We start from the raw sequence: 25,670 nt of genomic DNA on the forward strand, positions 1-25,670 counted from the left end.
GCACCAGCACATCTGGCCAATTTTTGTATTTTTGGTAGAGATGGGGTTTCGCCATATTGGCCAGGCTGGTCTCAAACTCCTGGGCTCAAGTGATCCACTTGCCTTGGCCTCCCAAAGTGTTAGGATTACAGGCATGAGCCACTGTGCCCAACCAAAAGTACATTTTAAAATTAAGGTAAAATTTAATATATGTTGAAATGAATTAAACTGATATATGTTGAAATGAATTAAACTGTACAGAATGATTTTTGACAAACATATGCACCTAACCAGTACCTCATTTAAGATAAAATATGTTTTTAATTTTTCAAAAATCAAAGTTTTCTGTGAACATCTCCACTTTTTTTTTCTTTTTTTTTCCATAAGACTTTACCCTCAACCTAGGCTCTTAGGTCGTATTACCAAGTATGCAGGTTTCTTGTGGTTACTGGCTCTAACTATTGGGATTTTAGATCTTAGGCCCAGAGCAGAAAGAGAGAAGAAACTCTGTTGTCTGCCCACCCACTACCTACTCAGCTAGCTATTTTTTTTTTTTTTTTTTGAGATGGAGTCTCACTCTGTCACCCAGGCTGCAGTGCAGTGGCACGATGATCTCGGCTCACAAGCTCCGCCTTCCAGGTTCACGCCATTCTCCTGCCTCAGCCTCCCAAATAGCTGGGACTACAGGCACCCGCCACCACACCTGGCTAATTTTTTGTATTTTTAGTAGAGATGGGGTTTACCGTGTTAGCTAGGATGATCTGCATCTTATGACCTTGTGATCCGTCTGCCTCAGCCTTCCAAAGTGCCGGGATTACAGGTGTGAGCCACCGCACCCGGCTTAGCTGACTTTTACTCTAACAAGGAGGTGTCTGTGTCTAAAATGTTATGCATGATACTGTGGGACACACTCCCTCTTGAGAAGGTAAATAAAGTCACAGGTTACATGGTGGAGATATGCATTGTTCAAAATTTGCCCCACATAACTTTGTTGTTTGGCAGGTTTGGTGTTGCAAAAAGTCAGGTCTACATGTCTCTGGATGGAACATGTGGCCTCTAGTTTCTGCCACTCCACCCCTTCCTAATGTTTGAGACTTGCATTACCTGTTTGGCTCCTGAGTTGTAATCCCTGCTTTACTTATATTTGTTAATTTGATTCATTCTTTTTTTTTTTTTTTTTCCTTTTATTTTTGAGACGAAGTCTCGGAGAGCAGTGACTGGATCTCGGCTCACTGCAAGCTCTGCCTCCCAGATTCATGCCATTCTCCTGCCTCAGCCTCCCAAGTAGCTGGGACTACACGTGCCCGCCACCACGCCCAGCTAATTTTTTTTGTTTTTATTTTTAGTAGAGACGGGGTTTCACCGTGTTAGCCAGGATGGTCTCAATCTCCTCACCTCGTGATCTGCCTGCCTCAGCCTCCCAAAGTGCTGGGATTACAGGCGTGAGCCACCGCGCCCGGCCAATTCATTCTTTTATTAAAGAAGTAACTCCGTGTTTAGCTTATAATATTAAAGAAGTAACTCCGTGTTTAGCTTATAAGATAGTTTGGGACTGGTTAATATGTTTCACTTTCATTTTAATTATTCAAATGATTAATGATTGGGAAAAGATTTGATGTTACAGAAAGTTTGTTATATACATTATGTTACAGCCTGAATTATTGATATAATCCATAAGTATTTATTAATATTTGGTTCATTTTTCTCTTTCAAGCTATGAAAATGAATATAATATTAAGGGAAAATTATAGATAGTATCCCATAGGCTACTCACGCAATTACAATTAATGTCAAAGGGAACAAAATCATTTTCTCTCTTGATCTTCTGTTAAGAAGGCTAATAGAAGAATTGCTGCACAAAACTTTATGGAGAATTTCAAAGGTATTTTTGTGTTTCTTCTTGAATTTGTCTATATTTCCAATCATTTTCACAAACAGCAAAGGTAGAGTAGTATTGCGAATTATTCTGAATGGAGATTAGAGGGAATAAATTCAAAGGAATGGGGAGAGAGTAACCCAAGAAAGGAGGGTCACTGCTTCTTTGAGCTATTTGGAAAGTCTTCAAGGATGGGTAAAGAGATGAAGTGGAGTGTAACAGTAACTTTATGAAAAAGAGAGAAGCTGAGGAACTCTCTTTTGGTATTCTGGTCTCCTTGGTAAGGTAGAAGGTAGGACCATCAGTTTAGGGTGACAGAAGCATGTGAGTTGTTGAGCCCTTAAGGAGTGTGGTAGGCTGCCCCCAGCCCCCTAATCCCAAAATATGTCCATGACTAATCTTTGAAACCTGGGCATGTTAGCTTTATATGCCAAAAGGAACTTTGCACATGTGATTATGTTACGGATTTTTACATGAGATTATCCCAGGCTGTTCCCCTGGGCCTGATGTAATCATACTGGTTCTTACCAGAGAGATGAAAGAGTCAGTCAGAGAAAAAGGGTGATATGATTGTGGAAACAGAGACTGGAGTGATGCACTTTGAAGCCGGAGGAGGGGGCACCAGCCAAAGAAGACAGATGACCACTAGAAAAGCAAGGAAATGGATGCTCCCTGAGAGCCTCCAGAAGGAGCCAGCGCTGCCAACATCTTTGCTTTAGCCCACTGAAACTGATTTCAGTTTTCTAAATTCTAGAATATAAGAGAATAGATAAACCACAAATTCGTGGTAATTTTTACAGCAACAATAAAAAACTAATACAAGGGGAAAAATGGAATGCTCACTGTGCTGTCATCAACTAAGTGTAAATAAATGGATTATCTATAGTTGTGAGGGGCTGATATAGGTGAGTTGGCACAAATTTTGTATAGTGGAGCCAGTTAGAGTTTGTACTTTTTCCAGGGTACTTCGCAGTCTCAGAGAAGAGTGTTCAAATAAGGAAAACTCACTGATAGAATTTTCCCTCTTGGGTGTCGGGGAGAATTCTGAGATAGCGTTTTTGAAATGGTTGCTGTGGGTCCTTGCTGTTAAAGGAAGGACGTGAATCTCGTATGGTCCAGGAAATAGAAGTATTACATATTTGGGATCGGTAGACCTGGAGATCTAGTGAGAATGAGAGGCAGGATCATTCAAGTGTAACAGTAGGAGAGGTGGGAAGAAAAAGATGATCTTCAATGCCAGAGTTATTTGATGTCTTCTAATGATGAGGTTCAAGGTTTGCTTATGTCAACGTGTGGCTGAAGGGAATCTTGATAAAATGGAAGATTAAAATTTAGGCATCTGTAAGGAGTGTGTCAGATTGCTCATTAGTGCAAATGTTATAGTTACCAAAGGTCATAGGTGGCAAGGAGCAGAGTTTAGATGAATACTATAAGCTATTTGCTAAAGCTACCATGGAGAATTTGTGTGCCTTTTTGGAGGCCAGAAGATAGGATGAGAACATAGAGATGATGGAGTCTGTGGGTCTGTGTTTTCTCCTTAGATTTTGATGATTTTGGCTCTTTAAAAAGTTTGTTCACAGTATTCTAGGTTGCACATTTAGAGAATTTTGAAAATAACTGTATTCTGGAAAAGCACAGATAGATTGATTAAGAATTTTCCTGGCACCTTCTCTGCTTTCAGAATGATGTACTAGAAGAAAACAGGATACAGTGACTTTTGGGCTACACCTTTTCAACATTTTGTCTGACTTGACTTTGCTTTTTTAAGAAAGGTCTTTTTAAGACAGGCTTTCCCCATTTGTGCTCTAATTTTTATAGCTATGACTGACCAGTGTCCAGTATCCCGGCATCTTTTTATAGTTATGTCAGAAGCCCAGTACTAGGCCTTATGTCCGGGAAACCAGGGCATCATGAAATACTGTAAAGGTTAATAGTGTGCCTGATAATAAGGGTTTCTTCCTTTCTTAAATTCCTGCTTCTTTTTTCTTTTATGTAATTTTTCTTGCTACTTAAAAATGTTATTTAATATTTTTCAGCTCCTATCTGAAACAGCTTAATAGAAAAATAGAACAGTAAACTTTTTTTTTTTTTTTTTTTTTTGAGACTGAGTCTTGCTCTGTTGCCCAGGCTGTGCCTTGCGAACTGTTTTTCTGAGTGTATGCAGTGATGATTTTAGCAGTCCATGCCATTAAGTTTAGGAAGGCAAGTATTTGGTGTTTATTACTGCCTAACATGAAGTGTAGACCCTGTGGTAAGTAATAGAGCACATTATTTCTTTTCTTTTTTTTAAGATGGAGTCTCCTTCTGTCGCCCAGGCTGGAGTGCAGTGGCGCAATCTCAGCTCACTGCAGCCTCTGCCTCCCTAGTTCAAGCGATTCTCCTGCCTCAGCCTTCCAAATAGCTGGGATTACAGGTACCCACCACCACATCCAGCTAATTTTTTGTATTTTTAGTAGAGACGGGGTTTCACCATGTTGGCCATACTGGTCTCGAACTCTCAACCTCAGGTGATCCACTCGCCTCAGCCTTCCAAAGTGCTGGAATTACAGGTGTGAGCCCCAGCACCCAGCCCAGAAATACGTCACATCTTGATAGAGTAAAGGGAATGAACTTTTGTGCGTAAAGTGGACTCTGACAATGTGCATAGGAAGTTTGGAGTAGTGAGAAAAATGTTTAATGTGAATTAAGAAACTAGTTCCTGCTTTGTCATTAATTTGCTGAAGTTATTTACCCTCTCAAGAGTCTTGTTTCCTTATCTGTAAAATTATTGGACAAGAGCTCTGATTCTTATCTTTTGGGAGAATGGTCATATTTCATAAACTGTCTTCTGGAAGAGGCAGGCATATGTGTATTCATATACCACAGAACACGTACTTGTGCAATTTCAAGGGGTTTTTGGGTGCCTGAAAGCCTGTCTAAGGAATCTGTAAGGATATGTTGATTAGATTATTTTAAATGTTAGAGCCCTTTTAGCTCTAAAGTTTTATACCATCTTAAAACGGAAAGTGAACAGCTAGATGTGGTGCCTGAGAAATTACAATAATGAAGGAAGAAAACAGGAGATGTGGGTAGATTAAGTTGATCACAGTTTCTTTAGGAACTCTTCAAGTGGGTTAATGTAAGCCTTCCTTGGCTATAGTCTCCCCAGTACTGCTACACAAAAGAGCAAATAATACTTTCACCTTTGGTGTGTGCCAGGCACTGTTTAAGCAATTTATGTAGGTTGATTTATTTAATCCTAACAATATTATTTTATCATTATTGTTGTTATTTTTAAGCAGTACTTTGGGAGATCAATAAAACAAAAAAAAAAAAATACTGTGTTTCTTTGAAAGTAAATGTTATTCCGAATACATAACAAATATCATTTATTACATACCGCTATCACTGTGCCACGTTTTAAATACTTGACCTTAAAGTTGAATGTTTTCTCTATTTTTGTGAATGAAAAACTGAGGTTAGAAAGATTAAGAACCGAGGTTAGAGACACTAACCTGTCAGAATCATACATTTACTAAATAACTGGAGTAGAACATTGGGTTTAAGCCTTTGAATTTGCGGTGTTTGATTGTGATTGAAATGTGAATTTAGAATTTGATTCTAAAGCTCATCGTCTTCACTACTGTGCTGTATCAGTTGCCTCAGTGCAAAATAATTACATTAATTGACTCTGTTTAATAGAGTTTATGATAAACCCAGAGTTTTAAGGTATATCACTTGTTCCATATATTGAAGCATTTAGTTTGTTTACATTTAAAATAATTATTGATACTTTTGGGTTTAAATTTACTGTCCTATGTTTTTCTGTCTCATCTGTTCTTCCTTTTCTCAGCTTTTTTTTTTTTTTGCTTTCTTTAGATTAATAAGTGTATTTTATTACCCCCACCCCCATTAGCTTATTATTTACATGTTGTTGTTATTTTAGTAGTTTCCTTAGAGATTATATGCATTATATTAGTTTTTTGTTTTGTTTCTTACCACTTTCTGGTAGGGTAAAGGTCTTAGGTCTTAGAACATTTTGACATCTTGGGGTTTTTTCCCCTTTGGTTTTTATACTTTTGATCCTGGGTTGTTTTTGTTTTGTTTTGTGGGAGAAAGGGGCAAGCATGGTATTTTAAAATTTGAATTCCAGTATTGTGTATGAAAAATTGTGGAGGCACTGGGTGATATCATCCTCCAAAGTAAATTTAATTTTGTTCTGGCAGTCAGGTAAAGCACAGTCAGATCACCATGATCTAGTTGAGGCTAGCTTTTAGGCTTTGTTAGTGTTGGTCTGTTAACAGTTTGCCTTTATTTCCAGGACATACCTATTCACAGAGCATAGTTCCTCTGGGGTCTGAACTGAAAGAAAGCCTGAAGTGTTTGCCAGGTTGCCTTTGGAATTAATGTTCCTAGAATTCTAACAGTTGTCTCTTCAGCACAGATCTTCAGCCTCCCTTTGATACTTTCTGTTTGGATTCTTGGTGTCATCACTCTTGCTTGGGATGCTGTATCAGTAAACATCTCAGTGAAAAATTTCTTGCAGAATTGGTGTCTCTTTGTATTTCTCTCCTCTTCAGAACCTTGACTCTCTTAAGTCCTAGCTGCTTGGTAACCAACCCCACTTTTGTCTTTCCGGTTGGGCTCTTATTTCCAGTCCTCCAAATGCAGCAGATGATGGAAAGGAACCAGTGATGGCTGGTATGGGGCTCCTCTCAGTATGTTTGCCTTTTCTCCGGAATCTTGGCCTTGTAAGTCTAGGTTGTTACTCTTGATGCTTTTAAACACTGGGGATTTTTGGTTTGTTTTTTTAATTGTGGTCAAATACATATAAAATTTACCATCTTACCCTTAAGTGTGCAGTTCAGAGCTGTTAAGTGTATGTTCACATTGTTGTACAGCTATCACCACCATCCTCTCCAGAATTCTTTTCATCTTGCAAAAACTGAAATTCTGTACCCACTAAACAGTAACTTTACATTCCCCCTCCCAAGCCTCTGCCAGCTACCATTCTACCTTTTCTGTTTATGATTTGATCACTCATTACCTCATGTACGTGGAATCATAAGGTGTTTGTCCCTTTGTGACTGGCGTGTTTCTCTTAGCATGTCCTTAAGGTTCATCTGCATTACGGCTTATGTGAGAGTTGACTTTCTTTCTAAGGCTACATAATACAGCATTGCATGTGTAGACCACATTTTGTTTATCTGTTCATCTGTTGATGGACACTTGAGTTGTTTTCACCTTTTGGCTACTGTGAATAATATTGCTATGAACACGGATGTACAAATACCTCTTCAAGACTGTGCTTTCATTTCATTTGGGTGTATACCCAGAAGTGGAATTAGTGGATCCTATGTTAATTGTTTTTTTAATTTTTGAGGAACTAGTATGTTGCTTTCCATAGCATCTTAGGTTCCCACCAACAGTGCACGAGAGCTCTAATTTCTCCACATCCTTGTCAAAACTTGTTATTTTGTGTGTGTGTGTGTGTGGTTTTTTTTTTTTTTTTTTTTTGATATTAACTCTTCTAATGGGTATGAGGTAGTAGCTTTTTATTTTCATCCAACTTTTGCAGTTCTTCCTTCCAGGGGAGTTGGTCTTACAAAAGCTTTTCTTTCAGTGCTAAAGGTGGAACAACATTTTGAGGTAGATGTTATTTTACAGAGGAGGCAACTGAGACAGATGCTAAGGTCACATCTAGTAAATAGCAGAGACAAGACTGAAACAGAGGCTGTCTGATTCTTGAATCAGTGCTCTGAACCGCTGAATTGTATTGCTTCTCTAATACAGGTCTTCTTTCCTAAAAGATAGTCTTATAAATTCATTGCTGTAAGACCTCAAAGTGTGATTAACTTTTTTTTTTCCTCTGACCTCTAGATTATTAAATTTGAAGTAGAGAACAGTGTTTTTATTTTATGATTTATTGCAGTTTACACAACTTTAGAGAAACATGGGTTTGATTTGTCTAATACCTTGGTAGACAATTCTTAAATGGAAAGTATTTTTAAATAGAATTTTTTCACAACTATGTTTTTCTTGTTAAAAATTTTCAGACCCCGGAGAAGGATTTTTTTCTTTCTTTCTTTCTTTTTCTTTTTTCTTTTTGAGACGGAATCTCGCGCTGTCACCCAGGCTGAAGTGCAGTGGCATGATCTTGACTCACTGCAAGTTCCGCCTCCTGGGTTCACATCATTCTCCTGCCTCAGCCTCCCAAGTAGCTGGGACTACAGGCTCCCACCACCACACGCAGCTAATTTTTTTTGTGTTTTTCAGTAGAGACAGGGTTTCACTGTGTTAGCCAGGATAGTCTCTATCCTGACCTCATCATCCACCCGCCTCAGCCTCCCAAGAAAGATTTTAAGAAAATTTTACTGTCATGGAAACTCTGAGCTTTTCAGTAGTGGCTAAGTCTTCACCAGGTTTTTTGACACCGTATCATATGCTTCTCTACCAGATTTATTAGTAATATTTTTATATCTAGAAATATTAATCTGTACAGTTTACTAATTCATAAGTTACTGGTGCTGTTTTAGAAATGTAGTCAGTTACTGGCATCGCAGAAAGTGTTGACACAGTTCTTTAAACTTGGATCTAATTATAGTTAGACTTTTTTTCCCTTACTATGACTCTGCAGTAGAAACGTTTTGCTACTTTTCTGCTCATTTAAAATTTTTCTATTTCTGTCTTCATTGTATTAAACCTTTTTAAATCTGTATTTTTTTCATTATTTGAAAGTGAACTCTGTTTGAAAATGTTTTATTACTTGTTAATAGAGGATTACCCTAGTGATTGCATTTGGTAAGGCAGGTTCTAACATGTTCTGATAGACTTGCTATAGTTATTTGCCTCTTTTTTTTTTTTTAATTTTAAATATGAGTTTAACTTTTCAGGGTTTATTTCTAGCTTACTAGCAGAATAAGTATTTAATATTTATAAAGATTTTTTAACCCTGTTTACATTTGTCTTTTCCTGTCCTCTTTCACAGTAGTAGACAAAAACAGTTACAGATGTTCTTAGTATGAGAATAAGAAACTGAAAGAAGACTTGTTTAAGAGTTTGATTAAGCAGCTTGACAGTTAACTTAAAAAAACAACTTTCACAGCAATTCACACATGTTTAACTCTTTTTTTCCCCCTAAATAAATAGCTACTACTGGCCATATGTGAGACCAGGCAGAGTATAGGTGAATGAGTACTAACAAATAACCATCCTTGGTCTATTAGTAGTAGTTTTAAAAGTACTGAACTACTTTGAGAGGCTGAGGCGGGTGGATCACCTGAGGTCAGGAGTTCGAGACCAGCCTGGCCAACATGGTGAAACCCCGTCTCTACTGAAAATACAAAAATTAGCTGGGCATGGTGGCACGTGCCTGTAATCCCAGCTCCTAGCGGGTCTGAGGTGGGAGGATCACTTGAACCCGGGAGGCGGAGTTGCAGTGAGCCAAGATCGTGCTACTGCACTCCAGCCTGGGCAACAGAGCGAGACTCTGTCTCAAAAAAAAAAAAAGAAAAAAAGAGTACTAAACTACTGGACTTTAAGCAAACATGTTATTAAAAGCTCCCTTAAACTTTGTAATAGAACCAGAGGACTCTTGTATTTATACTAAACTTTCAGAGTTGAATGTGACTAAAGGTTAGTTTTAGAATTTGCTTCTCAAACACCTGTTTACTCATAGTTACAAATGAAGCATTAAGATAGGAATGATAAAATAACAATTCTTAAGTTGTTTCTTTCCTTGGGTGTACCATTGATTTTGCCCAGAACCCATTTATCCTAGCTTGCTTTTCTGTAACATAATGACTATGAAAAATATTTACTAAACTTTTTTTGCGGGTAAATTAAGAGTAATAAGAGTTAAATTGTTTTTTGGACTTCATTTTCAAATTTGTTTTTATTTTAACTTTTATTTTGATTTGTTGGTAATGCCATTCCCTGAGTAATGAAGCTATTTAGTGCACTTGAAGAGACACCCATTGACTTTGTGTAGGTTTAGCTTCAAAAGGAACTGTATTTTTACATCTTGTGTCTTGACACCTTTGAGCATACTTTTATGTGTTGAATTTGATTTCTTATACATCATTTAACTATTTAGGTATGTTGGTAAGGTGAAGAGGAAAAGGCACATCTTTGCCAAGATGGTGGAAGTAGTAATATCTGTGGTCTTGTAGGGCCAAGTATTTTGTTTGTTGGTGTCCTCGTGTCTTCTGGGCATGCAAAGAGTCCTAGGTCTTGAGTAAGCATTTGCAGGAGTTTTCCGTGGAGGTCACCTGGTTGAGCTTTCCTTCTCTTGTGGCTTAGAAAGACTCCATTTCTCTCCACTCCAGCTCCTAGAGACCTGCCTGTCCTAGTTGATGTTTTAAAACAGGTAGTGCTTTTGTATTTTTTATCCAGCCTTTATAGTTCTTGGCAGGGAAGTTGGTCTTAAAAGCTATTTATTTTCAGAACTAGAAGTGGAAATGAGTGGAATAGCATTGTGAGATAGATGTTACAAATGAAGTGCTTATGTTACAAATGAAGTTGGTTTATCAAGCTTACTGTATGGATGAAGTCCGATGCAGAACCAGCTGTGGAAAAGGGGTCATGAGATGTGTCCCCACCATTGGCTCTTGTCTAGCTTGTGAAAGTTTTTGCTCATTGCAGGCCTGCTTGGGCAAGGAATAGCAGCCCTTGAGAGAGAACTGTAAATAGAGGTTTAAAATGTGATTTATCTCTGTGGTGATGAAACTCACATCTCTTTATATAAATATAATGCTTGACTCACATTAGGCTTTCAGACATGTTTTTCAGAACATTTTATATTTAAAATGCCTGTTTTGGCTTTAAAAAGGCAGATAGAAGCAGCCACCAACTTTCTATCTCTGCTAAGCTCTCTTTAGTAGATAAGGACTAATGTCAAACTCATACTACATTTTGGTCAGAGCCTGGGGTTAAGACACTTTAAAGTCAGTCTTTAATTTTTTTTTTCTCTTTTGGAATGATTCTAAAATCTTTTTCATACTTTGAGATTACTAGCTAGAGGTTAACCGGAGCTGGGGCTTTTTAAAAAATCTTAAAAAATAGACACATAAAAATTAAAACCTCACAAGAATTTAAATGATACTAGAATCATATCATGTACGTATCACAAGTTTACTGTGAATATATGTTTACATTTCTGTTTAACATATGCACACATAAATACTCAAGGGTTACGCATCTGTACCCTTAATTGTACTCGATGGTAATTAATCATATGTGTTAGACATTTAATATAAATGGTTATTTAGTATTACTATTAATAGTTTTATAGAGCCACACTTAAGTTTCTGTGTTTCTTCTCCATTTATTAGCTCTTTGTTATCTATAATGAAATTTTAGGGTTATCAAGTCTTTCTTAATATTATGTGTCATTTAATTATAATCACACACATCTTGACTGTCTCAAGTTGAAAGACAAAGGCTTAGCTCTTATAACACAGTATCCTGTGGCTTTAAATATTGTATGTTCTGCCTGCACCTTCCAGCTTCAGGTTGATTTTATCTCATATCCAAAATACTTGTGACCATAAGTGTTTTCAGATTTCTCATTTTGGGGGGATTTTGGAATATTTGCATATACATAATGAGAGATTGTAGGGATGGAACCCATGTGCTAAACATAAAAATCATTTCTGTTTTATATACACCTTATGTACATAGCCCAAAGGTAATTTTATACAATATTTTAAGTAATTTGTACATGAAATAAAGTTTTGGCCGCAACCTGATGCATGAGGTCAGTTGTGGAATTTACTTGTGGCATCATGTTGATGCCCAGAGTTTCAGAGTTTGGAGAATTTTAGATTTCAGATTTTTGGATTGGGGTGCACAAAACTGTATGTGTTCTCATCTCATGCCTTGGCTTCCTTTACTGAAGCATCATTTTCCTCTATACACAGCATACCTGAAGAATTCATCAGTTGTGACTGGTGTCTTTCTGCCTTTTTGCCAGAGGGCTTAAGATAGCAGACATAATAGGCCATAAGGTAATAGATTTACCTCCTTTAGTAGTGATACCATCACTGTGCTTAAAGTTGGGACGGGGGAAATCCAAGCCATGGGAGACCGATAACACATAGAAAGGGAAGAAGTAGTGAAGTGTATTTGTATTTGATCCTGCATGTATGTTATTTTTTGGTGAGAGGATTAAGCTTCATAGGATATATTAATGTTTTAGAGAGTATCTTTACCAGCACTTTGTTTTACTGAGGGCCACAATGAATAAGTGACTTACTTAAGGTCACATAGCCAGTTAACAATAGAGCCAGGATCATATAAAGAATTCCTAACTTCACATCAAATGTTATTATTATTATTAGAGGTTTTGTATTAAAAAATTTACCGTAACTGTTAGATCACCCTTAGAAAAGTTTGATAATTTCCATACAGTCCAGTAATTCCTCTCTTAGAATCCACCCTAGAAAAATGAAAGCTTATGTCCACAAAAATATTGTATCCAAATGTTTATAGCCACATTATTCATAATAGACAAAAAATGGAAATAACCCAAAATATCCGTCAGCTGATAGATAAGCAAAATGTGGTGTATCCATGCAGTGGAGTGCTGTTTAGCCCTAAAAAGAAGGAAATACTGTTATACGTTACAACATTAATAAACCTTACAAACTTTATGCTTAGTGAAGGAAATCAGACACGAAAGATTATATATTACAGGATAATTCTATGAAATGACCAGAAAAGGAAATTTATAGAGACTGAAAGCAGGAGTGAACAAAGGACTTGTCAGAATTGCAGTACTTTCTATTGTAGCTGCAAATACTGATGAAAGGTTCTCTTACTACTGTTAGGCTTTTGATTATATACTGTTAGACTTAAGATTATATCAATAATCTTCCATATTTTTCACTTACCAGTTTAACTTTGTGCTTATTGAAGTTGGTATTTTTCAAACCTGTGTATTTGAATTGTACTTCTTATTATTAATATATAATTTAATATTGTGTAAATTGATAAAATCTTGTGAAAAAAATAAAACTTTTTGTTTGGCAAGCTAGATTGAATGCTTTGTAAAGACTTCATAAAAGCAAATGGCTACATACTGGTTTGAATTAAGTGTAGGTAATTTAAGACATTGGAGTGAAAACAGTAAAAAATCCAGAAGGATTTTACATTGAGATTACTTCATAAATGCCTCTAGTTCATGCTTCACCTTAATGAAACAACTAGGAATGCTATACAATTTATTATGTATGAGTGTTTATAAGTACACTATTTATTTATTTATTCATTTATTTAATTTTATTTTCAAAATGGGGTCTTGCTCTGTCACCCAGGCTGGAGTACAGTGGCACAGTCTCGGCTTACTGCAGCCTCCTCCTCCTGTGTTGAACTGATTCTCCTGCCTCAGCCTCCCGAGTAGCTGGGACTACAGGTGCGCACCACCACGTCCAGCTTTTGGTATTTTTAGTAGAGACATAGTTTTACCGTATTGGCCAGGCTAGTCTCAAACTCCTAACTTCAAGTAATCCAACTGCTTCAGCCTCCCAAAGTGCTGGGATTACAGGTGTTAGCCACCCCACCTGGCCTGTACGTATACAATCTTGAACTGCAGTTACAGGACTTATTTTCAGAGAAAGTCCTGATGTCTGAATGAACATCTACATTTTTAAATTAAAATGTTTAAGATGCAAGTGTTTGTATATGTTATAATAGTTTCACTGTTTTTACTGCCTGTCTTTAACCATTCAGATAGTGGTTTTGATCACATTGGTTAAAAGGTATTCTCCTGTCTCTGGTGCTTTTCTGTACAATATATACTTATATGTAGAACTTAGAAAAATCAAATTTGTAAAATAATTTAAGCAATAATAGTGATTATTTTTATAATAAAAGGGATTCTTGTTGCTTTTTGAGTTATTTATGCTAGTTTTTATTATGTACATATTCTGTGCTGAGAAGTAAAACACAATTACTATGATAGTAGGGAAAGGTTGGGCCTGGAGGTCATATGAGATGAAAGAGGAGATTTACAGGTGGTGGCTCACACCTGTAATCCCAGCACTGTGGGAGGCCGAGACGGATGGATCACGAGGTCAGGAGATCGAGACCATCCTGGCCAACATGGTGAAACCCCGTCTTTACTAAAAATACAAAAATTAGCAGGGCATGGTGGCGGGTGCCTGTAATCCCAGCTACTTGGGAGACTGAGGCAGGAGAATCGCTTGAACCTGGGAGGCAGAGATTGCAGTGAGCTGAGAACACACCACTGCACTCCAGCCTGGCAACAGAGTGAGACTCTGTCGCATAAAAAAAAAAATAGAGTGGTAGCCATCAAAAGAAAGGAAAGAGGCTGGGCTCGCTGACTCATGCCTGTAATCCCAGCAGTTTGGGAGGCCAAGGTGGGTGGATTACAAGGTCAAGAGATCAAAACCATCCTGGCCAACCTGGTGAAACCCTGTCTCTATTAAACATACGAAAATTAGCTGGGCGTGGTGGCAGGCACCTGTAGTCCTACGTACTCAGGAGGCTCAGGCAGGAGGATCGCTTAAAACAGGAGGTGGAGGTCGCAGTGAGCCAAGGTCGCACCACTGCACCCCAACCTGGTGGCAGAGCGAGACCCCGTATCCGGAAAAAAAAAAAAGAGGGATGTGGTCAGAGGGAAACTTTGAATTTAAGATCTTGAGGATGGAAGTGTGAAGTCCAAAAACTTCGAAGTCATCAATGAAAATTTTGAACTCATGAAAATTGATGGTAAGATTTGAAAACTGTGAGCTCATGCTGAGATTATATAGAATGTAGAAATGTGAGCACTAAAGAAGATAATATAAAAAATAGCTTTCCTTGTTGTTAGGTGTATACCATCATACAAGATGAATGAAAGGAGAAGGTTGGAGGAATGATGTCATAGGAAGCAAGGACTGCATGTAGAGAATTTAATTAAAATTGGGGCCGGGCATGGTGGCTCATGCCTGTAATCCCAGCACTTTGGGAGGCCAAGGTGGGCAGATCGCTTGAGGTCAGGACTTTCAAGACCTGCCTGGCCAACTGGGGAAACGCCATCTCCACAAAAAAATAAATTAGCCAGGCATGGTATGCCTGTAATGTCAACTACTCAGAAGGCTGAGGCAGGAGAATTGCTTGAACTCGGGAGGAAGAGGTTGCAGTGAGCCAAGATGGCACCATTGCACTCCAGCCCAGACAGCAGAGTGAATGAGACTCCATCTCAAAGAAAAAAAAGTTTAGAAAGTTGATTAATAATATTCTGGTTACATTGTTAATATGGTATAGCTCTCTTCATGTTCACCTTATCGTTAGCCATAACCTATAGATGCATGTTCAAGAATCTGGTGAAGGTTATGGGCTTTCTTTCCAAAGTACTTAAGCGTGAACAAACATAATAACTTAATAATTTTAGAAGGCTTACAGACCCACCAAAGCTCAGAGATAGCCTTATTGAGATGAGAAGGGAATTAAACAGTAGTTTTATTTCAGTGTGTTTTGCTATCAATATGGATTTTCAGGGAATGCACAAGACCGAACTTTTATAACCAACACTTCTGGATTATCTGTGCTCTATAAACTGAGATATCTACAATCATGTTGGTAAGAACTTGAAAGTATAATCTGTTGGAAGTGACAGTAAGTAGAGGTGTTTTAATTATGTAATACTTAATGCTGCTCTATTATATGCATTCGAGCCTTTTAATATTTATCAGTAACAGTCTAAGTTGTATAAATCCGTACTTTATTCAGCTCTCAATTTTACTTCCAAGAGTATGATCTTCAAGTACAGTATTTAAGAGTGAACCATGTTTGAGTATGCTGTGGCTTTGGGGAGAAGGTGTGCTGCCTGTTTACTTTTTTTACTCGCTTTTTTGTTCCTGACTGTGATGCTTGCTTTTTCCCCTTTTTCTTAAGGTAAATGGGCCACCATTTATACATTGTCAGTTGTAAAAACTTAACTTTATGTAACTTGAGAGGTGCTAGAAAGTTCCACATTACTTAAGATCGTTTGAAATGTTTCTCACCTGAAAAATGATTGCTTTTGGAGTTTTATTTCCTTTATTTGTATTGTAGCACACAATAATTGTTATGTTCACAAGAATTGTACTCATATTTATTTGACTTTAACTGTAGGACCGTGTATATGTACAACAAAATAATGTGGAGAATGTCTACAATTTGGGATTAATTATTTTTCGAGATCAAGTTGTACGTTATGGGTGTATTAGGGATCATCTACGGCAAACTCTGTTGGATATGATTGCAAGAGAGCGGAAAGGAGAAGTTGTAGACAGGTAAAATTTCTCTTTACTCTGGTGGTTTTGGTTTTAGTGATTATATTTTGAGAAAGATTCTCTTAGTTTTATTAAAATAAATAAAAGTTTGAATGTTCAGCACATTGGGAAAATCCTCAGAAACTTTGTATCAGAGTTAACAGTTACCTAGAATTTAATTTGAAAGCACACATCTTTTATATTTTTAGAAGAGACTATCCTAAACTTTTATTTAATATGCTTTTCAGCTAGTCATCACTTTTGGCTTTTCATTTATTTTTCATGCCAGCATTTTGTTTCTTTTTTTCTGTATAATAATTTTTATTTTTTTTTCTTGATCTTTTTCTTTAAGGGCTTTTGTCTGTCCATCATTCCTAACATTTTTGAAGAAAACTGTCGAACATAGTCTAAAATGACTAACTACTGCTGTGCCCCTTTTAAATCAGAGTTCATCCCCCTTCATAACAATGATTGCAGTGTCATTTTGGTGATGCTGCAGCTAGAGTGGCTTGAAATACAAGATTTTTTTCTCTCTTTATCTGTTTTCAGAAGAGCTGTTAGATGAAAATGTGTAAAGTTCTTTTTATTTCAGCTTTGGTGCTTGATCAGGATTGTCCAAAATCCATTTAGTGCAAAAAGTTATATTGCCCAGGAGTAGCTATATATTGGACCCATGTCTGGCAGTACAGCTTAATATGCCTGTCTCCCTCCTTCCTTCTGGATAAACAACCTCTCTATGTTTTCAAATACATAGAAATATTTAGACATTTTAATTTTCTTTAAAAATTTTGTTGTAACAGAGTAAGAACACCTTGAGATAAATAGCCGTGCAGTCAAGATATGCTTTCCAACTTAAAATTAGGCTAAATCCTTTTGTTTTACATGAGTGGCCTGTGGGAGATTGGTCACTTCAATAAAAGTTAAATGTCCTGAAGATACTTTTACCTACTACTTTTGTAATTTAATGTGAATTTTTAATGTAATTTAATTATCAAGTGATACAACTTTTTTCAACAGAGGCGCAATAAGAAATGCTTGCCAGATGTTAATGATTTTAGGTCTCGAAGGAAGATCAGTCTATGAAGAAGATTTTGAGGCTCCTTTTTTGGAAATGTCTGCAGAATTTTTTCAGGTAATCTGTGAAAATGTTAATAATCTTTTAAGATGTTCTTAATGTTATTTAGTTACCAATTTAACTATTTTGACCTTTTTTGACTGAGGCCCATTGAGGGAGGGGAGTATGCAAAAAATGCCCATCAGCACACCTATCTCACATTCTGACCATTCCAGTTAAGCAGCTCATCGATAACAAATTGGAGAGCTTGAACTTACACACATGGTTTTTAAAATGACAGAGATAATCCTTGAACAGTGTGGGGCATAAAGACGCTGACCCCGCTGTGTGGTCGAAAGTCCACATAACACTTTTGACTCCCCAAAAACTTAACTAATAGTGTGCTGTTGAGTGAAAACCTTACAGATAACATAAACAGTTGATTAGCATATATTTTATATATGTATTGCATATTGGATTCTTACTATAAAGCTAGAGAAAAGGAAGTGTTATTAAGACCATTATACAGAAGATAAACTATAATTTACTGTTCACTAAGTGGAAGTGGATCATCAAGGTCTTCATCCTCGTCTTCACATTGAGTAGGCTGAGGAAGAGTAAGAAGGAGGGCTTGGTCTTGCTGTCTCAGAGGTGGCAGGGGAGGAAGAAAATCCACTTCATGGACCTGTGCAGTTCAAACTTGTGTTGTTCAAGGGTCAACTGTGTGTTATAAAACTGTAAACTTAGAAATATCCTTAACATTTTACTATATCTAATATTATGAATTATTTAAGTACCATAAATTCACAGCAGTACATCACCAACAAAGTCTCATCTGCAGGCTTTTAGTCACTTAAATTACTAGTAAAACACACATAAGGATATGAATGATTCTGTAGTGCGTATTTGCCTTAAAGGTTGTTGATTAAAAGGTTACAGGCCAGTGAGTACTATCGATAGAAATTTGCAACAGTGGTCCAAACCAACTAAATTGCTAAAAGTAAAGCTAAACTGGTACTAATTTGTAATGAAATGATGATAACAATAATAACTGAGTACCAGTAAGCATAAGATAGTATTTATAAGGTAACTGTAACCAGGCATTTTTCCTGAAAACCATAACTATCTGAGGATAACATAACATAGCATAACATAACATTCCATAACAGTAGGAATTTTGTAGTGTTGCCAAAACAGATGTATTAGTAAGAAGCTAAAGTGTTGGCTGGGCGCAGTGGCTCACGCCTGTAATCCCAACACTTTGGGAGGCCGAGACGGGCAGATCACAATGTCAGGAGATCAAGACCATCCTGGCTAACACGGTGAAACCCCATCTCTACTAAAAATACAAAACTGTTAGCCGGGCGTGGTGGCGGGCACCTGTAGTCCCAGCTACTCGGGAGGCTGAGGCCGAAGAATGGCGAGGCGGAGCTTGCAGTGAGCCGAGATTGCGCCACTGCACTCCAGCCTGGGTGACAGAGCAAGACTCCTCCATCTCAAAATAAATAAATAAATAAATAAAAAGATTATTAGTTATTTAAAAATTCTTATTCTCAAACGTTAGTGTATATGTTTACTCCTTTGAGACTGGGAGTGGGATGGCAGGAAGACTTTAGTAACCAGCAGTATACCAGCAAAGCGTATAATAAACATGATGAATCTTTCTGGTTATAATTTTGCATTCATACAAATCAAAAAAGAACATCCCACTCTATCTTGGAGTCAGAAGCTTCTATATTTTTGACCCTCACTGGCATATATATTTACTTTTTCGGCTATTTTTTGGAGTACATTGGCACAGTTTGAAAAACATTGTTTACAGGTAATGTTTTAATTTAGTATTATGTAAATACCGAAGGCTTTAAAGGGTATAATTCAGACTATATCAATCTTTGTAATGAGAAATTACACAAAATCCTGTTAGTACTTATTTTACTTAGGCTGATTTATTATAAACACTATAGAAACCCAGCTAAAAGCAAAAACACCTTTTTCTTCTATATTAAAAAATTACATTTTTAAATTGCAGATGGAAAGCCAGAAATTTTTAGCAGAAAATAGTGCTTCAGTATATATAAAGAAAGTAGAAGCTAGAATTAATGAAGAGATAGAACGAGTGATGCACTGCCTTGACAAATCAACGGAAGAACCAATTGTGAAGGTGGTTGAGAGGGAACTCATTTCCAAGCACATGAAGACTATAGTAGAAATGGAGAATTCTGGGCTAGTACATATGTTGAAAAATGGAAAGACAGAAGGTAAGTGTTACCGATTGAAAAATAATTAAATCCTTATTCTGCCTTATCAATATTTTTAAAACTTTCCTACATTTAAAGCAGGTATCAGTTTTCTTTTTTTTTTTTTTTTTTTTTTGAGACGGAGTCTCGCTCTGTCGCCCAGGCTGGAGTGCAGTGGCCGGATCTCAGCTCACTGCAAGCTCCGCCTCCCGGGTTCACGCCATTCTCCTGCCTCAGCCTCCCGAGTAGCTGGGACTACAGGCGCCCGCCAGGTCGCCCGGCTAGTTTTTTGTATTTTTAGTAGAGACGGGGTTTCACCATGTTAGCCAGGATGGTCTCGATCTCCTGACCTCGTGATCCGCCCGTCTCGGCCTCCCAAAGTGCTGGGATTACAGGCTTGAGCCACCGCGCCCGGCCTCAGTTTTCAAGAAGTTGTGTGTTTTTCAAGAAGTTGTGTGCTGTTAACCTGGGTGGGATTTCCAAGCTTGATACTGTCTTACCAATGAAGATTTTAGATATTTCTAATGAATTGAGCATTTCCTGTCTTTAAGTCTCATTTTATGTTTTTCTTAATCCAGAAGATAAAAGGTGTAACAGTATTGGTGAGCCCAATGAGCTCCTCGTTCATTCCTGTACTTGTCATATACCAAAGGATGTGGGCTCTCTTTATTCCTACATACTCTTGGGGTTTTGTGATTCTCTTAAAATCTTAAATTTCCACCTTAGATTTTTGTAGACTTTCCTTTGGGATTTAGTTGTGATAGGGTGCCGAAAATGCAAAAATATTTGTGTCTTCCATATTGATACACTTAGATAAATTAGATTGGTTTGGGGAACACGGAAGTTACAGAATGGAAAAGGAGGAAGGAGGAGTGCATAAAAGTAAAAAACATTATTGAGATAACTAACATTTATTTTTTGTAGCTATTTATCTTTATTTCCCTGGGGTAAAAAAAAAAACTGTGATAAGTATCCTAGAAGAAATTACAAGTTAAAAGAACAATAACCATATCCTCTATTCTTAGTTTCTGAGGCTTTGATTTAAAACTTTGCCTTTATCACTGATATGGTATTAGAAAATTTAAAAAATGGTCCCTTGTTCTCCTGCTTCGTAGATGAAATCTGAGCAATATTTTATCCACTTCTTTTTAGTAAAAGAAATACGTATTGCCTCTTGGGGTCATGAGCTATGTAGGGAATGAAAAAAAGTTTTTTTAACAGAGAATTATGAAGAGGAGGATACAAGAGAAGGGAAAAAGAAAGCTTGGTGGGAAGTTGAGCCACGTTATCTCTAGTGGAATCCTTACCTTGTGTTTTAAAATTGTTAAATTTTTGTATATATGATAAATCCCTGAAAAGCTATATGTAATTAAAAAAAAAAAACTAGAGAGACTTTCTTTTTAAAAAACGATTCTGTTAAACCTTTTTTTGTAAAAGCAAAAAAAAAAAAAAAAAAAAAAAAAACAAGTCATCTAGTATGTTTGCCGTGTTTTCTAAAATTAAGGTCTAAATCAGGGGTTGGCAAGCCTTTTTTGTTCTTGTTGAATAAAATGGCTTGTGAGCCGTGCAGTCATAGTGAGAAAATAGTCATAGACGATAACAAATGAATAAGCCTGTGTTTCTATAAGACTTTATTTATGGGCCCTGAAACTTAAATTTCATATAATTTTTATGTGTCACTAAATAATATCCTTTACAGTTTTTCCTCAGCGATTAAAAATGTGAAAACCATCCTTAGTTCATGAGCTGTATGTACATAAATAGGTGGCAGGCTTATTTGCCCCACGGGTTCTAATTTGATGACCCTTCTCTAAATGGTCTCTGGTAGACTAGGACTTCATGCAAAGCATTTGCCCTGCTTAAACAAAATGAGTATTGATAAATTATGTAATGTACTGTTTAGGTATTGAATGAATGCTTTCTTACCTACCTTAGGGGCATGTAGGGAGGGATGATTAAATGGGCTGGAGATGAGGGGCTAGGAAATGTTTGATGGAGAGGTTGTTGGGCATACCTGAATTACAGCATCTCTGTAACTTGTGTGGAGATACATGTAAAAGGTGTCAGGTGTGCCTATCATGGCAGGCAGTTAACGTGAATGAAGGAATATCATAATAGTACTCACCAGGGTTCTCCTTTATTTAGTACCTTAGGTTTCCAACAACACAGTAGCTATCTGTGATTCTAAATTAAATTTTAAAATCCTGTTTTTGTCTGGGCAGTGTGGCAAACGCCTGTAATCTCAGTACTTTTGGGAGGCTGAAGCGGGTGGATTTCTTCAGCTCAGGAGTTCAAATTGGTGGAACCCTGTCTCTATGAAAAATACAAAAATTAGCTGGGCATGATGGCACATGCCTATAGTTCCAGCCACTTGGGAGGTTGAGGTGAGAGGATCATTTGAATCTGGCCAGGGAGGTCAAGGCTGCAATGAGCCAAGATCATGCCACTGCACTCCAGCCTGGGTTGCAGAGGGAGATGCTGTCTTAAGAAAAAAAAGGGGAAATGTTGTCTTGAATTTTTCTGAGCTTCCACTAGAAACCTAGTGTGGCAAAAGGTCTTAATTGCGGTAGACCCCGCTCTTGGAAAAAAGTTGCTCTTGTTGAGAATATATCAGAGGCAACTTCACCATTATGAAGCCAAATTCTCATAAATCAGAAAACGAAAAACAGTTTTCTCACTGTGAATGGAGGATATAAATTGGATTGTTATTAGATGCAGATGGCACTATGAAATTAAGTTCAAATGGTATCTTTTTTTTTTTTTTTTTTTTTTGAGATGGAGTCTTGCTCTGTCACCCAGGCTGGAGTGCAGTGGCGCGATCTCAGCTCATTGTAAGCTCTGCCTCCCGGGTTCATGCCATTTTCCTGCCTCAGCCTCCCGAGTAGCTGGTACTGCAAGCGCCTGCCACCATGCCCGGCTAATTTTTTGTATTTTTGGTAGAGATGGGGTTTCACCGTGTTAGCCAGGATGCTCTCGATCTCCTGACTTCATGATCCACCCATCTCGGCCTCCCAGAGTACTGGGATTACAGGCGTGAGCCACTGCGCCCAGCTGGTATCTTAACTATTTTATTAAGTGTATATAGAAATAATGATATTTAATTTTTGAATGCCAGATTATCATTTACTCTTTTACATTCCCTTTACCCTGACATTTAAATACAATGAAATTGTAGTAATTTATGTACAACTAAATACACAACATGTAATATCTAATCAAAACTTACAACAAAAAAATGAAATAGACAAGTTGCGAACCATTTTGTTAGAGGTATTTGGTGTGCCACGTTTACTGTAGTATGTGTCTGTACATTGTTGTTGCATTTGTAATACCTGTTTTAAACATGGGAAACTTGGTTGTAATTTATGCTAAGCATGTGAGAAGCTATAAAATTGCCATGTGTAGGTTACTATGGGCATATATTATTAATGGAAACTAATTTGCTGCTGAAAGTCACTGAAATAAATTTTAGTAAAACTTTGTCAAACTTGCTTCGAAATATTTTAAAAATACATACAACTTTAGTTTAAGCTCTAAAAACTGTAGACCAAGGTAGGCAAATTAGGGCCTGTCCACCAAATCTGATGCACTACCAGTTTGGTTTAAAAAAAAAAAAAAAAATCGAGTATTTAATTATGCTTGAAAATTTATATAAATTTTCAATACCCATAAAATTTTATTTGAAACATAGTCACACATTAATATATGTATTGTCTGTGGCTACTTTCTTACTACAGTGTCAGAGTAGTTAGAGATCTATGGCTCACATTTAGAAATGTTTATTATCTGATGCTTTACAGAAAAAACATTGGTCAGCCTCTGATCTAGAAACTCTAACTCCATTTAAAAAAGTTATTGATTGTAAAACTTCTAAAATTATCATTGTAAAGTTCTGACACTGTGTTCTCCCAGTAAGTTGTTATTGCAAAGAAACACTAGACATATGGAAAAACTGTATTTTAAAATCTGTATTTTAGTCTTGTGAAAAATGATACTGAAAAATGGATAGGATCCAGAGTTTTCATTCTAAATTTAAAAAGTGTAGTGAGATAGACCAAATTTTGAAGTACAGATACTGGCTTAGGATGCCACCTGGGAAACATTAGCGATTGCTCTGAAGAAAATATTTAAGAAGTGGTGTTTATATTATACATGCCATAAAAACTTTACCTGAGGTGTAATGAAGTAAATCGTAGTATAGTTCATTTGATTTGTTTTCATGATCATCAGTTAAACCTTTGGAAATACCCACAAGACTTAAATTGGTTTTAAAATTTCTTCCTGATTACAGGGACTACCAATTATATCTTAATTAGTGACCCTTTTTGTAGACATTTTATAGTGTCATTAGGTCTGCATTAGAGTTATGTAGGATAAAGTATTTATGAACTCAAAACTGCAGTTGCCATGTTTTTGTGACATTGTTACGGTTTTTGGCATCTCTTCTTCCATGTAAATTTAAATTTGCTACGACATTTAATTGATACTTTCAAAGCATCTTGTCTAAAAGTTGTGTTTTATAAATTACAATAATAACCATTAACTAGCCTACTTTTTCATGTTTTCATTTTGATACATGTATATTTTTAATAGTCGTGGTCAGCAAATGGGGGTAATGGAGAAATAAGCTTCTCTATGTATTATAGCGTGAACACAGATTCTTGTTTTTTTCTTTAATGTAGCCAATTTGTGTTTTCTGATTTGTAGATCTTGGTTGCATGTACAAGTTATTTAGTCGTGTGCCAAATGGTTTGAAAACAATGTGTGAGTGTATGAGTTCCTATTTGAGGGAGCAAGGTAAAGCTCTTGTTTCTGAAGAAGGAGAAGGAAAGAATCCCGTTGACTATATCCAGGTAAGTAAACCCAGAAGATGCTCTACGTTTATGATAAAGGCATTTTGACAAGTGCTAAAAAGGCCACTTTTACCATGCTGTGTATTGTGTATTTTCAACTTAATTGTCCCAGTAGTAAATTAATAGTTGTAATTATCTTAAGTATTTTAGGATTTTGCAGGGTGTGCATATTTATATCAGGGAGCTAAAATTCAACTGCTACTATTCATTTAACTTCTCTGATGAAGACCTTGTTTAAATAGTCTCAATAGTGAATATGAGGTTCTTTGGTATGCCTTAGTGTTTCTATACTGTAGTATATTGGAATAAACAACAGTTTATTTTTTGTTTGAAAATGTTTTGTTTTCAGGTAGTACTATGAATAAATTATATGCCATGTTTTTGTGTTTTAATATAATCAGCTTTTTTGGTACATTTTTTAAGCTAATTTTTTCCCTGACTAATCCATTCCGTGAAGACAGGAGAATGAGAAGCAGTGAGGAGGTTCTTTGGTTCGTTTGCATTGTGTTAATACATATATGGAAGTTATAATACTTCTCTCATTGACATTTTTAATAGAGGCTTAGATATAGGCTTAAATAATATCAAAGCTGTAAGTTTAAAAATGAATATACATGTTTATTACCAGCAAAGTTAAGATAAACATACATGGTCATACGTGTATTATTTATGGAAAAATTATTATAATGTGTCCTAAATTTTGTTTTTATTTCTAAGGGCTTATTGGATCTGAAGAGTAGGTTCGATCGCTTCCTTCTGGAATCTTTCAACAATGACCGGCTCTTTAAACAAACTATTGCGGGTGACTTTGAGTATTTTCTCAACCTCAACTCCAGGTCTCCTGAATACCTCTCATTATTTATTGATGATAAGCTGAAAAAGGGAGTCAAAGGGGTAAGTAGTAATGCATTTGAAAATAACATTTAGTTTTATTTAAAGATACAAAATTACATGTAAAATTAGGACATTTCACAGATAAAAATTAAGCATGACCCATTGCTGTGCTTAAATATGTGCCATGGTGTATTAAAAATAGTGTGAAATACTTGACATGCTCAAAAGTAGTTAGACATTTCACTTAATGTGTAATTGGCTTCAAAAACAAGCAACTGGATGGGCTTGGTGGCTCATGCCTGTAATCCCAGCATTTGGGGAGGCCAAGACAGGAGGATATCTTGAGGCCAGGAGTTTGAAATTAGCCTTGTTAACATAGTGAGACTCCATCTCTACAAAAAAGAAAAAAATTAGTGGCACATAGTGGTATACACCTGTTGTCTCAGAGGCTGAGGCAGAGGATCACTTGAGCTCAGGAATTGAAGGCTGCAGTGAGGTATGATTGCACTACTGCACTCCACCCTGGGCGACAGAGCAAGACTTTGTCTCAAAAAAACTGAACAGCTGTCCAGGTGTGGTGGCTCATGCCTGTAATCCCAG

At 36.8% G+C, this 25,670-nt stretch overlaps 1 protein-coding gene across 3 annotated transcripts in view; it reads left to right on the top strand.

Annotated features, from left to right (window-relative positions):
* CUL3 (cullin 3) overlaps positions 1-25,670 on the top strand; it is a 115,324-nt gene that overhangs the window by 56,017 nt on the left and 33,637 nt on the right. For all 3 annotated transcript variants that reach the window (XM_030916201.1, XM_030916200.1, XM_030916202.1), the window contains 5 exons: positions 15,953-16,113; positions 17,110-17,224; positions 19,176-19,404; positions 24,091-24,236; positions 24,954-25,130. In XM_030916201.1, the coding sequence (XP_030772061.1) occupies positions 15,953-16,113; positions 17,110-17,224; positions 19,176-19,404; positions 24,091-24,236; positions 24,954-25,130 (828 nt within the window). The remainder of the gene's footprint in view (positions 1-15,952; positions 16,114-17,109; positions 17,225-19,175; positions 19,405-24,090; positions 24,237-24,953; positions 25,131-25,670) is intronic.

Source organism: Rhinopithecus roxellana, chromosome 14 (genome assembly GCF_007565055.1).
Source record: "Rhinopithecus roxellana isolate Shanxi Qingling chromosome 14, ASM756505v1, whole genome shotgun sequence".
In the NCBI taxonomy this organism is placed as follows: Eukaryota; Metazoa; Chordata; class Mammalia; order Primates; family Cercopithecidae; genus Rhinopithecus; species Rhinopithecus roxellana.